The sequence below is a fragment of the Ranitomeya variabilis genome, chromosome 4 (assembly GCF_051348905.1).
Source record: "Ranitomeya variabilis isolate aRanVar5 chromosome 4, aRanVar5.hap1, whole genome shotgun sequence".
Lineage (NCBI taxonomy): Eukaryota > Metazoa > Chordata > Amphibia > Anura > Dendrobatidae > Ranitomeya > Ranitomeya variabilis.
The window spans coordinates 563039371-563052465 of NC_135235.1; the positions used below are offsets into that span (position 1 = coordinate 563039371).

The 13095-nt window shown below is 45.4% G+C and overlaps 1 protein-coding gene across 1 annotated transcript in view; it reads right to left on the reverse strand.

The window, feature by feature from the left end:
* Nucleotides 1-7642: 7642 nt before the first annotated feature.
* Nucleotides 7643-13095, reverse strand: part of ADA (adenosine deaminase) — a 111406-nt gene continuing 105953 nt past the window's right edge. The window contains exons 9-11 of the mRNA XM_077252796.1: nucleotides 11742-11809; nucleotides 8807-8936; nucleotides 7643-8488 (exon numbers count right to left, since the gene is read on the reverse strand). Coding sequence (XP_077108911.1) covers nucleotides 8384-8488; nucleotides 8807-8936; nucleotides 11742-11809 — 303 coding nt within the window. The 3' untranslated portion in view covers nucleotides 7643-8383. The remainder of the gene's footprint in view (nucleotides 8489-8806; nucleotides 8937-11741; nucleotides 11810-13095) is intronic.

Genomic DNA, 13095 nt, shown 5'->3' on the forward strand with positions numbered 1-13095 from the left:
GGTACAAGGTTCAACAACCTAAAAAGTATCTCCGCTCAAATATTCTCCTGGGCCGAGAAACACCTACTGTCGCTGACAGCAGTCCATTTGAAAGGCTCTTCCAACACTCAGGCAGACTGAGTCGCCAAGACATGCAGCCGGGGGAATGGAGCTTGAACAGTCGGAGCTTCAAAATACTGTTAGACAGGTGAGGTCTACCAGAAATCGATCTTTTTGCATCTCGCCAAAAAACGCAGGTCGATGCCTTCTTCTCCCTAAACCCCAGGGACAATTCCAGGGGAGTAGATGCTCTAGTCCAGAAGTGGGACTTTCACTTGGCCTATGCGTTCCCACCAATTCCAATTTTGGCAAAGGTTTTACGGAAAATCCGAGAAGAACGAACCCCAACTATCTTGATAGCCCCGTTATGGCCAAAAAGAAGTTGGTTCAACCTGATTATCGATCTGCAAGTAGACGGCCCGGTCCAATTTCCAGTAGAAAACTACCTCCTCCTACAGGGGTCCATTCATCACTTGGATCCTCAGAAGTGGAACCTAGTTACTGAGGCCCAGGTGCTCAGAGCCAAAGGGTTAATCGGACCCAGTAATTACTACTACACAAAAGTCCAGAAAGACAGTAACCAATGCTATCTAAAATAAGGTCTGCAAGAAGTTTTCATCCTTCTGCCTCCCTAATCTACCAGATCCTCTTAGCCCAAATATGTCACAAATCTTAGATTTTCTGCAAAAGGGCTTAGAGATCGGCCTTAGACCTAGCACCCTGAAGGTCCAGGCCTTCGCTGTCAGTTCTGTTTTTGACCAGGATCTAGCAGGTCATCGCTGGATCAAGAGGTTCATGACATCGGCCCTCAGAATGAACCCTAAAAGACAGTTGGTGGTTCCCTCATGAGATCTTAACTTAGTGCTACAAGGGCTCACAGGTCCACTGTTTGAGCCTTTGTCTTTCGATTCTCCTCAAAACCTTGCTTACAAAACCGTTTTCTTGGTGGCTATAACCATGGCAAGGAGAGTAGGAGAACTACAAGCCCTATCAACGAGGGAGCCCTATTTGTCAATTAGAGACGACTCCATAGTCCTTCATCTCGAACCTTCTTTTCTTCCAAAGGTAGTCACTGAATTTCACCGTTCCTAGGAAATCGTCCTACCATCCTTTTACCAAAATCCAGCAAACTCGAAAGAGGAAAAATTCCACACTCTCGATGTCCGACGTATTGTTCTTCATTACTTAGAGCAAACCAGCTCTTGCAGAATTGATCAGAATCTGTTTGTCCATCTGTCTGGTCAACATAAGCGGTAAAAGGTGGCAAAAAGCACTATCTCTGATTGGATAAAAAGAGCTATAGCAGAATCATATCTCGCTCAAAGACCCACTCAACCAGATCCACATCAGTCTCCTGGGCAGAAAGAGCAGACCAGATCTGCAGGGCGGCGGACATGGTCTTCACTTCATACTTTCTCCAAGCATTATAGATTGGACATATTGTCCAATAAAGATCTAGTCTTTGGCCGGAAAGTACCCCAGGCCGTTGTCCCACCCTAGCGCCAAATTAGTTGGTATTCCTCTGTATGTCGTCGTGGAAGGTGACTAGAGAAAATAGAATTAAACTTACCGGTAATTCGGTTTCTAGGAACCTTCCACGATGGCACTAATTTCCTCCCTATATTCCTGGATAAAAATCTTTGATTCAGAAGGTAAACCGGTGCTATTGGTTTCAGTTATAAGTCACAGGTGAGTGGGAGGGCCTTTTAACCTCTGTGGTTCCTGTTCCCCATCAGGGCAAAGAGGCTACCTCCGTATGCCTTCGTGGAAGGTTCCTAGAAACCAAATTACCGGTAAGTCTAATTCTATTTTTTGTCATATTTTCTTCCTGTTGCTCCCCTGAACAATCCATTGTTTATTTTTCATAAATCTGTCATACGGTTCCAGAGATATGTGCCTCCTTAGTGCACATCTATAGTCCTTGCGAAGGGGACGTGGCTCACAGGATTTCCTGGGGGCGTGTTATTACCCTCTGAGCCACGCCCCCTTGTGAAGTTCATAAAAATGATCCCCAAATACACCGGATTACGTACCGGTAATGCTCTTTTATAGAGCCACGACAGCACCCACTTGAGAGAGGGGATCCGCCCCTAGGAACAGGAAACCCTATGGAGAGATAAAAGGGGCGGTCCCCCTCGCTCCCACAGTTGGGTTACAGAGATTGCGAGGAACCGCCCACCAGTATTAGTAGGCAATTATTATCATTTTATCTTAAACTACTAATATTTACAAGAACCAATCACCCTTATCCGTGCTCATATGCAAACTAATATATAAGGGAGGGAAGTGAAGGGGTGCTGTCGTGGCTCTATAAAAGAGCATTACCGGTACGTAATCCGGTGTTTTCTCTTCGCCACGACAGCACCCACTTGAGAGACTTTCAGAGATAGTCATTTGGGAGGGATCACAGTGTTAAGAACTGATCTACCAAAAGACAGGTCAGATGAAGAAGATAAATCCAATCTATAGTGATTATAGAATGTAGTGGGAGAAGCCCAAGTTGCGGCCTTACATATCAGTTCTATTGGAACTTCTGCTCGCTCGGCCCAGGATGATGCTATCGCCCGAGTGGAGTGTGCTTTTACAGTCTCAGGCGGGTTCTCCCCTTTGGATGAATAGGCCAGACATATTGCATCCCGAATCCACCGAGATAAAGTGCCCTTCGTGATTCCATCTCCTTTTCTATGGCCCTGGAAGGAAATAAAGAGAGCCCTGCTCTTCCTCCAGGCGCTAGTTCTATCTAAATAGGCTAATATGGCCCTCCTCACATCTAATGTGTGGTATTTTTGTTCTTCCTGATTCGTAGGGTTATCATAGAAGGAGGGAAGAAAAATTTCTTGTGATCTATGAAATTTAGTGCATACTTTGGGTAAGTAGGAAGGGTCTGTTTTTAGGACAATTCTGTCTGGAAATATAGACATAAACAGTGGATCTATCGATAATGCCTGTATGTCGCTTACTCTTCTAGCTGATACCAAAGCAACAAGAAGAGCTGTCTTGATGGAAACATGTTTTATGTGAGCTGAATGTAGTGGCTCAAAGGGGTGGTCTGTTAGAGCTTCAAGGACTAAATTAACATCCCAAGGTGGTACATGGGGAATTTGGACTGTCTCTGACCTTTGGCAAGCTGCGATAAACCTGGCTACCCACCTGTCACCTGCAATATCGTGACCATATAAAGCACCAAGCGCAGAAATGTGTACTTTTAAGGTACTGACTGCCAGACCTAAATCGCGCCCTTTTTGAAGAAATTCTAGGACCATAGGGATCTGAATCTCGTTTGATAGTGCTGTTGGGTAGAGGTTTAAGAATTTTTTCCACACTCTCACATAAATGGATGTGGTAGATTTTGTCCTACTTAGTAGCAGAGTGTCAATTACTTTGTTAGAAAATCCTCTCATTTTTAGCAGCCGCCTCTCAAATGCCAGGCAGTCAACCGCAGACCCTTCACCTGAGGGTGGTTGAAGGGGCCTTGGGAGAGCAGATCCTGATCCTCCGGAAGGATCCACGGGTCTGAAATTGACATAATTCTCAGCCAGGAGAACCATGGCCTCTTGGGCCAAAATGGAGCTATTAAGATCACATGAGCTCTGTCCTCCCTTATCTTCCTGATCACCGTTGGAAGAAGTATTAGTGGGGGAAAGGCATATGCTTTCTGGAATGTCCATGGGACTTGCAGAGCATCGAAGATATCTGGATTGTCGGATCGGAACAATGAAGCGAACCTTTTGACTTGTCTGTTGTGTCTCGTCGCAAAAAGGTCTATCTCGGGAGTACCCCATTTTTTGATTATCATTAAAAAGATACGACGGCTGAGAACCTACTCTCCTTGGCGGAGAGTGTGGCGGCTGAGGAAATCCGCTTTTGGATTGTCGACTCCTCTTACATGCAGTGCTGATAAGGATAGGAGGTGCTCCTCTGCTATGGATAGAATGTCGCCGGCTATACACATGAGAGCTTCTGATCTTGTTCCCCCTTGGTGGTTTATGTATGCCACCGCTGTCATGTTGTCTGAAAAGATTCTTGTATGCGTTCCGTGTAACTGCGGAAGAAATTTACATATGGCATGATAGATAGCCTTCAGTTCTTTTTGATTAGAGGAATCATTCGATTCTCTAGGAGACCACAGACCTTGAACTATTTGATCTCCTAAGTGTGCTCCCCAACCACTAGGACTGGCATCGGTAAAGAGTGTTTTTGAAGGTTTAACCACCCAGGGAACCCCACTGGTAAAATGACTCTGGTCTAACCACCAGGTAAGAGAATCTACCACGTCAGATGGTAAAGATAACCGACTATCCAATTGGCCTTGTAACCTCTCTTCTTCCTGTAGAATTTTATATTGTAATTTTCTACTATGGAATTGGGCCCATGGGACAGCTGGGATACATGATGTAAAGGAACCAAGAAGGGACATCCCTTCTCTTAGGGAAATTAGGGGTTTATTAATCACCGATTGTACCTTGTTTATAATTGCTAATTGTTTAGAGTCGGGAAGAAAGCACCTTTGATTTGTAGAATCTAGAATAAGCCCTAGGAATGTTTGTCGAGTTGTGGGGGACAACCTGGATTTCTCCCAGTTTACTAACCACCCCAATTCCTGTAGGGACGAAATTGTATCAAGTACTCGTTGATGGCATTGGGAAAGAGAGTTGCCCACTATAAGAAGGTCATCTAAATATGGTATTACAAGAGTGTCTTTTAATCTCAAATATGACATTACTTCTGACATTAATTTTGTGAAGACTCTCGGAGCTATCGACAGTCCAAAGGGCATTGCTGTATATTGATAATGCCTTATCTGACCTTCCATTATAACTGCCACCCGTAGATATTGCTGATGTTCAATGAAGATTGGTAGATGGTAATACGCATCTTTAAGGTCAAGTACTGCCATAAAGCAATGGGGAAACAGGAGCTTTATAGTTGATCGTATAGACTCCATTTTAAAGGTTTGGTTTTCTAAGAAGACGTTTAGTCTTTTCAGGTTAATTATTGTTCTAAATGATCCGTCTGGTTTTGGAATCAAAAATAGAGGGGAATAAAAACCCCTTCCTTTTTGATGAGAAGGGACTTCCACTAGTACCCCTTTGGACAGGAGATTTATTATTTCCTGTTCCAAGGCCTCTTGTTGTGAATGAGACTTTAAGGAAGTCAATAAGAATGAGTCCGGAGGGACTCGGGCAAATCTTAATTTAAGACCCGTAGATATAAGGCTAGTTGCCCATGGATTGGAAGTCATTGTCAGCCATTGTGAAGTGAAAAAAGACAACCTACCGCCAACGGGTAGATCTGTCCTAACGGGTTTTATCCTCAGGTTTGAATGGACGTTTTCCGAAAAACGCTCCTTTCTGCTTAAAGTCTTTATTAACCCAGCGGTCTTGGTTTTTATAGTCCTTTCTTCTATTAAACGTGGGTTTACGGAACGCTCTCCTGTAGGATGGAAGATAAGTATTATTGGGGAACCCCTTCTTCCTCTCACCCGCTTTAGTTAGTATTTCGTCTAACTTAGTACCAAATAGGTACTCACCCTGGCATGGAAGACCACACAATTTAGACTTCGTTTGGGGATCTCCTTTCCACCCCTTTAGCCATAAGGCTCGACGAGCCGCGTTAGTCAGACCTGCCGATTTGGCAGCTAGCCGTATGGAATCAGCTGAGGAATCCGCCAAAAAGGCTGTAGCTCCTCTAATTAACGGTATGGAAGAGAGTAATCTATCTCGGGAAAGGCCGCTCTTTAATCCTTCTTCTAAATCATTTAACCAGACCAACATGGACCTGGCAGTGCATGTGGCTGATATAGCCGGCCTGAAGGCTCCAGTACAGGATTCCCATGCTCTTTTTAAGAGGGTATCCGCTTTCCGGTCCAGCGGGTCTTGCAAGGAGCCGGAATCTTCTACGGGTAGCAAAGATTTTTTAGAAGTGGAAGCCACTGCTGCATCTACCTTCGGGGCTTTTAACCATATAGAGAAATCTTCGTCATTAAAGGGATAGCGTCTTTTTGACGAAGACGGCAATCCTCTTTGTCCCTGGCTTTCCCACTCCTTTTTTACTACATTTTTAATTGCTGGAATTACAGGGAAAGAAGGTTTTTTCCTCTCTGACAGGCCTGCAAACATCACGTCCTGTGGTGTTTTAGGGATTTTTGTGTCTTCAATACCCATGGTGTTACAAACTGATCTTACTAAATTATCGATACTGTCTGTGGGAAAGCATGCATCCCGCTCATCATCTGAGGAAATGATCCTTTGGGAACCATCCGAATCTTTATCTTCAGTCCCAGAGGACTGCTCAGACCTGGGGGAATTATATTTTTTTCTACCCTCGGGAATTTTTTCAGAGTTTCGGAAGGCCTGTAATTCTTCCCTAATCATACTCCTTATATCTTCCGACCTTACTGAAGACTCCTCACGTAAGGTGGATTCGATGCAAGACTGGCACAACTTCTTTAAATAATTGTCGGGGAGCGGCTGAGAGCATAAAGCACATTGTATGTGTTTGGTTTTCCCCGTTCTTTTTGCCTAAGGAATATAGACAAAGAGGGGGAGTGTAATCAGCCTAAGAGGGTACACACACACACTCACCCAGTGAGGTTGTTGTTACAATACCGGCTGATGAGGAGGAGACGGAGGCACAGATGGAACCGACCGGCCTGATTTCTTGTCTCTGGCGCTTTTGGAAGAAGATGATCTGCGACTGCTGCTTGTTCGGCTACTAGGCGCAATAGCTGTGACTTCGGATGAAGCCATCGCCGGGTCCTGTGGAGATGCCATGATGGACGCCGGAGGATCAGTGCCGGCGTCCTTTTCTAATGGGGGCCGCCATCTTCTTCCTGCCGCACCCGGAAGTGACCGCTACATCCGGGTCGCGGCTATTCAGTATGCGCCTGCGCTCCCACCAGCATCAGCGCAGGCGCCGTCCTCCTCCTGTTTCACCCCGGAAGTTGCGATCTGCTTCCGGGGGATAGTATACCGGACCCACGCTGCCTGCGCACCATGAGGGATGGCGCCGCAGGATCTCCTTACCCCAGCGATTTGGTCCTTGCAGGTCTGCTGGGTGGATCTCCATGAGCCAGGTGACTCCCCGGACCTGGCCTCACAGTACCTGCCAGCAGAGGGGGGAAGCTGCCATAGGACCCCCGACGCTGCTTCCAGCTTCTGGAGCCCTTGCCGTCCCATAAAGGTAAACTGCGCAAGCGGCATCCAGGCTGGGCATCCTCTTCTCCAAGGGTCTCCCGTAGGAACAGGAAACCAACTGTGGGAGCGAGGGGGACCGCCCCTTTTATCTCTCCATAGGGTTTCCTGTTCCTAGGGGCGGATCCCCTCTCTCAAGTGGGTGCTGTCGTGGCGAAGAGAAAAAAAAGAATTGCCCATATCTCTGGAACCGTTAGACGGATTAAAAAAAAACAAAAAAAAAAAAAACAGAATAATCAAGTGAGCAGCGGCAATACAATAAGAGCAAAAACTCGCCACTTTTGACCTGGTGAGAGGCCCTCCTTAAAGTATACCTTTTGTTGGAATAAAAATAAAAAGTATCTGTGCATGCAAGATTCTACTTTTAAACAAAAATTAATTACTACGTCAAGAAATACAAGAACATTGGGTTGGAAAATGGTCAGAAAATCGTGTATTATAAGTTTTTTGCGTAGCGGATATTGCCATGCATATAATTACAGAGGTGATGTTCCCATTTGGATATTTCTCCAGACTGATGCTCGTCTCCAGTATGAGCGCTGATGTTCGTCAGGTATTGCTTGACGTCAGCTCCATTACCTGCTCTGCACACTATCCTGAGTATACGTTCCTAGTCCTATAGCTTTACAAATGGTGAGAACTCCTCCCCTCCAGCAGGTGGCAGCAGAAACTTCCTATATATTTCACCTGATTATATAGACCCCTAGCGGGGAGGGGGTGGGTTATAATCCAGTATAGATTTTTGGCAAGAATATTTAGTGGCCACGGGTAAGAAGTGAAGATAACTCTAAATACTGGCATAGTAACTGCTCTGACAAGAGTCCTATATCCTCAGTCAGGCACTATCCATTCCTGCCCACTTGCAATTTCTCATTGTATTGGGTTAGAACATTAGAATAAAGGGTCTTTATATTTATTTTTTTAGAGATCGGAAACACTGCCCCTCTCGTCTATGGCTTTGTTTAAGCTGCAATACCAGACACTGCCTTCGGACAGGAGTGGCGCTGTTTCCTATGGAAAAGTATACCCTTTTTACTAATTAATACAAAGCGGCCTGTCATACAGATATCCCCTCCTGTAAAATGTGTTCTGTTGGGAGGCAGAGCAATCAGGAAAGATGACAACTCCCACAGTCCTGCAGCGCGTTATGTTCAAAAGCCTGTGGTCAGCACCATGTCATACGCTTCATATAATTTATAGACAAGTTCTTTCTTTTCCTTCTCGGGTAGGAAGCTGGACATTGCTGCGTTAATGTTCTGAAATTAGAGAGAAGAATGAGCGTTACAATGGCGGTCTCGTAAGAAGAGAGCTTTTTTGTCACGAAATAGCAAAAATGGTCAGTAAATTCAGACCTTGAGTCGCCCCCTACTGGCAACTTATATCTTTACCTGGCTGTTCTTCCAGCCTGCGACAACTACTGATTGATAGAGGGGGACTAGGAATGTAATGGCTGTCCCCATGTATAGCTGAGGGAAAGCGGGAATTGGATTTTTTTGTACAACATGACAGATGAGGGTGACAAAGATTTCTGTATGGGGGTTGGGGGAGGGCGTTATTTTTAGGATCCCCCTTACCACTCGCTTAAATTCATCCTCTGTAAACTCCATGTGTTTAGCTGCGATGTTATAATCCACATCCAATGTCGATCTGAAGATCAGCGGGTCGTCTGTGTTCAGGGAGTAGTTTGCTTTGTCTTTCATAAATCTGCCGAAGAAAAGGTAGAAGCTGATCACATGAGCAGTAAAAAAGGCTCATACGTGCGCCACTGAATGATACATAATCCTCTAAAATACTCGTCTAACATGCTGTGGTGCATAGTCTGTCTCCCACCGGCCACTGTCTGGGTCATGTGCTCAGTAGTCGAGTTTTTTAAGGTATGCCTACGGAAGAAGCAGAAAGGGCAAAACGCGCGTCGGGGCGTTGGGGAAACCGAGGTAAACACGCACGCCACCGGACATCCACCTATAGGTAACTTTGTATGCCTGGGTCCTTATTATTGAGATAGGGGAGTCTTGTATATGTCAGGGATCACCACGCTATGGCTTTATTTAATATTATTGCATGCTATGAACTGCACATAGTACTTTAGCATGGATATAAAATGGGATGCAATTAGCACCTAATATGAGATCCATGTGATTCTGTGGGCTTTAATGACTTGGTATATGCCATAGTTAGGTGGTTTTCAATACTCCTTTTGGATTAATTGTTTTGGTACGGCCATTTGGGTGTTTTTTCTCCACGGTTCCCCCATGGGGTATGGTTCTGATAAAATGAAGTAGCTTTTTTTAATATGTATGTTTATTTGGTTCTATTGTTCTCAATAAAAGAAATTGAAATTTTATTCATGGTTGGCTTCTTTAAGAAGGCGGTAATCTGACCGTCATCTTTGGGTGTTTTGTATATTTAGGGTTTGTATTGTTTTGTTATTTGGGTACTTTATGGCAGGCTGTGTTCACACGTTCAGTATTTTACCTCAGTATGTGTAAGCCAAAATCAGGAGCGGAACAATCAGAGGAAAAGTATAATAGAAACACTTCACCACTAGTGATGAGCGAGTGTGCTCGTTACTCGAGTTTTCCGAGCATGCTCAGGTGTTCTCTGAGTATTTTGGGGGTGCTCAGAGATTATGTTTGTGTCTCCGAAGCTGCATGATTTGTGGCTGTTAGACAACCTGAACACATCCACGGATTGCCTGTTTGTTAGGGAATTCCCACATGTATTCAGGCTGTCTAGAAGCTGCAAATCATGCAGCTGCGGGAACTCAAACATAATATACAAGCACACCGAAGATACTCAGAGAACACCCGAGCAGGCTCGGAAAACTCGAGTAACGAACACACTCGCTCATCACTAATCACCACTTCTGTATTTATCACCCACTCCTGGTTTTGGCTTACAAATACTGAGGTAAAAAACTCACCAAATACTGAATGTGTGAATGTGGCCTAACATTTCATTCTTGCTTCTGGCAACATGAAGTGAGGTCCAACACTGATAATCTAGTCAGAGCTCATTGAAATGTTCCCAGTTCAGCGTCATATAACTTCCACCAGAAGGGTTGTTCATTTCTGGGGACAATTTATTTTGTTTACTTAAATGTATGAATTTGGGGCAAAAAAATCATGTTTGGTTTCATTAGGACACATCTACCATTTGCTTTTTACACCCTCTGTGTCCAACAAATTTCTTTATCCAACAGCGCCCTTCCTGTACAAAGGCTGTGTTTGGAATTGCAGCTAACAAACCCAGCCATAGACAAGGATGGTGTCTATTATTGCTGGCTGTAGAATGAGTTACTTGAGAATCTTTTAGACATTGGACCATGAGACGACGTTCTTGTCTTTCTTTTTTTCCAACTGCTCTCAACTAATTTATGGCCTTAGACCACATCAGAGTTAATGTGCAGGGACCCAAAGACCCTTTAAAACCCAAACTGTGCAGCATGTATAATGCAACCCAATTTTAAAACAAATTTTTAGCCCCAACTACATGCATTCAAAGGGAACCTGTCACCCCCCCAGGCGTTTGTAACTAAAAGAACCACCTTGTGCTGCACTAATGCTGCATTCTGACAAGGTTGCTCTCTTACTTCGGGTCCCTGGCACTGCTGTAATAATCGTTTTAGAAATTTGTCCCTCATACCTGTGAAATCGCCAGGGGGGCAGGTGTTTCCCCCCCTAATCCAGACGCCTCACAGCCGTCACTCAAGGCCTCTGTGTGTCGGGCGCCGCCTCCTCTTCCTTCATTAGCGTCCCCGGCACCTGCGCTGTAAATTCGAAGGGCAGCGCAACTGCGCATGCCCCCCCCAAAAAAAATAACAGCGTAGGTGCCAGGGACGCTACTGAACGAAGAGAAGGTGGCGCCCGGTGCGCAGAGGCCCTGAGTGATGGCTGTGAGGCGTCTGGATTAGGGGGAAAGACCTGCCCCCCTGGCGATTTCACAGGTATGAGGGACAAATTTCAAAAGCGATTATTGCAGTGTTGGCACGGACCCGAACTAAAAGAGCCACCTTGTCAGAATGCAGCATTAGTGCAGCACAAGGTGGCTCTTTTAGTTACAAACGCCTGGGGGGCGTGACAGGTTCCCTTTAAGTAAAAAAAAAAAAAAGTGGAGAACCACATTAAAATGCCAATGCTGTAGTGAACCCCAATAATCTATGCATAAAACGCAGTGCTGTAGCCCACCTTGCCTTGGAGAGTTGTAACCATAGCAGATTGTCACAGTGATGTGAGGTCCATGCTGACGTTACTTAGGTATGTGACAGGATTGCACTGTAAACACAACTCTACAGACCACGGGTGCGGACCGGCGGAGAATGGAGACTGCAGTTACTAGTTCTGCAGGTGACACTTCTGACAACCTGTTATATAGCGCAACCATCTGTGGCCAGGTGGGGCTGCCACTAACTGTGCCTATACACCAGGAGATGTGACATCAGACAGACGAGTGCGGCTATATTGTGGGGAACATTTTGGCAGCCGCTGGCCATGAGCCTGTATGACTTACTGTTTCACAGGATGTTTGGTAAAGTCTGGATCACAGGCACCAGTAAGGTAACTGGACCACGGACAAGTCTATAAAGTAGAAACACAAGGTAAATGGATGATCCAAGAAGCTTCTAGAGAGAAACAGGTGGAGAGGATCACAGAGCTATATAATATTACTGCACCATTATACTGCTGTCATTGCACAAAGTGTGACTACTGTATGGTATGCCGCACTAGCTATATTATATATATTGCTAAAAATATAAAGGGAGCACTTACACAACACAATGTAACTCCAAGTCAATCAAACTTCTGTGACATCATCCTGTACAGTTATGAAGCAACATTGATTGAGGATCAATTTCTCCTGCTGTTGTGCAAATGGAACCGACAACAGGTAGAAATGATAGGCAATTATCAAGACTGCCCCTATAAAGAAGTGGTTATGCAGGGGGTGACCACAGACCATTTCTCTGTTCTCATCCTTTTTGGCTGTTGTTTTTGTCACTTGCATTTTGTCATTGCTCTCACCCCTAGAGGTGCTGTACAATAGCATGAGGCGGAGTCTACAATCCACAGAAGTTGCTCAGGTAGTGTAGCTCATCCAGGATGGCACATCAATGCGAGCTGTGGCAAGAAGGGTAGCTGTGTCTCCCAGCACAGTCTCCACAGCAGGGAGCAGATACCAGGAGACATGGAAGGGGCTGAAGGAGCAGGACCACTACCTCATCTTTTGTGCAATGAGGAACAGGAGGAGCAGTGCCAGAACCCTACAAAATCACCCCCAGCAGGGTGTTTTTCTTACAGCCCAACACCATGCAGGGCAATTGGCATTTGCCAGAGAACACCAAGATTGGCAGATTCGACACTGGCGCCCTGTCCTCTTAACGTATGACAGCAGGCTCACACTGACATATGAAAAATAGGGAGATGCAGTGGAAAACATTTTGCTACCTGTAACATCCTCCAGCATGACCGGTTCGGCTGTGGGTCAGTAATGGTGTAAGGAGGCATTTCTTTGGAGGGCTGCACAGCCCTCCATATGCTAGCCAGAGGTGCCCTGACTGCCATTATGCCATTAGGTACCAGGATTAGACCCTCAGATTCTTTGTGAGACCATATGCAGGTGCAGTGGGCCCTGGGTTTCCTCTGATGCTTGACAATGCTAGGCTTCATGTAGCTGAAGTGTGTCAGCAGTTCCTGCATGATGAAGGCATTAATGCTGTAGACTGGCCTGTCTTCCCCAGACCTGACCCAATCGAGCACATCTGGGACATCATGTATCGTTCCATCAAGACACCACAGATTGTCCAATAGTTGACTGCTACTTTAATCCAGGTTTGGGAGGTGATCCCTCAGGAGAACATACGTCA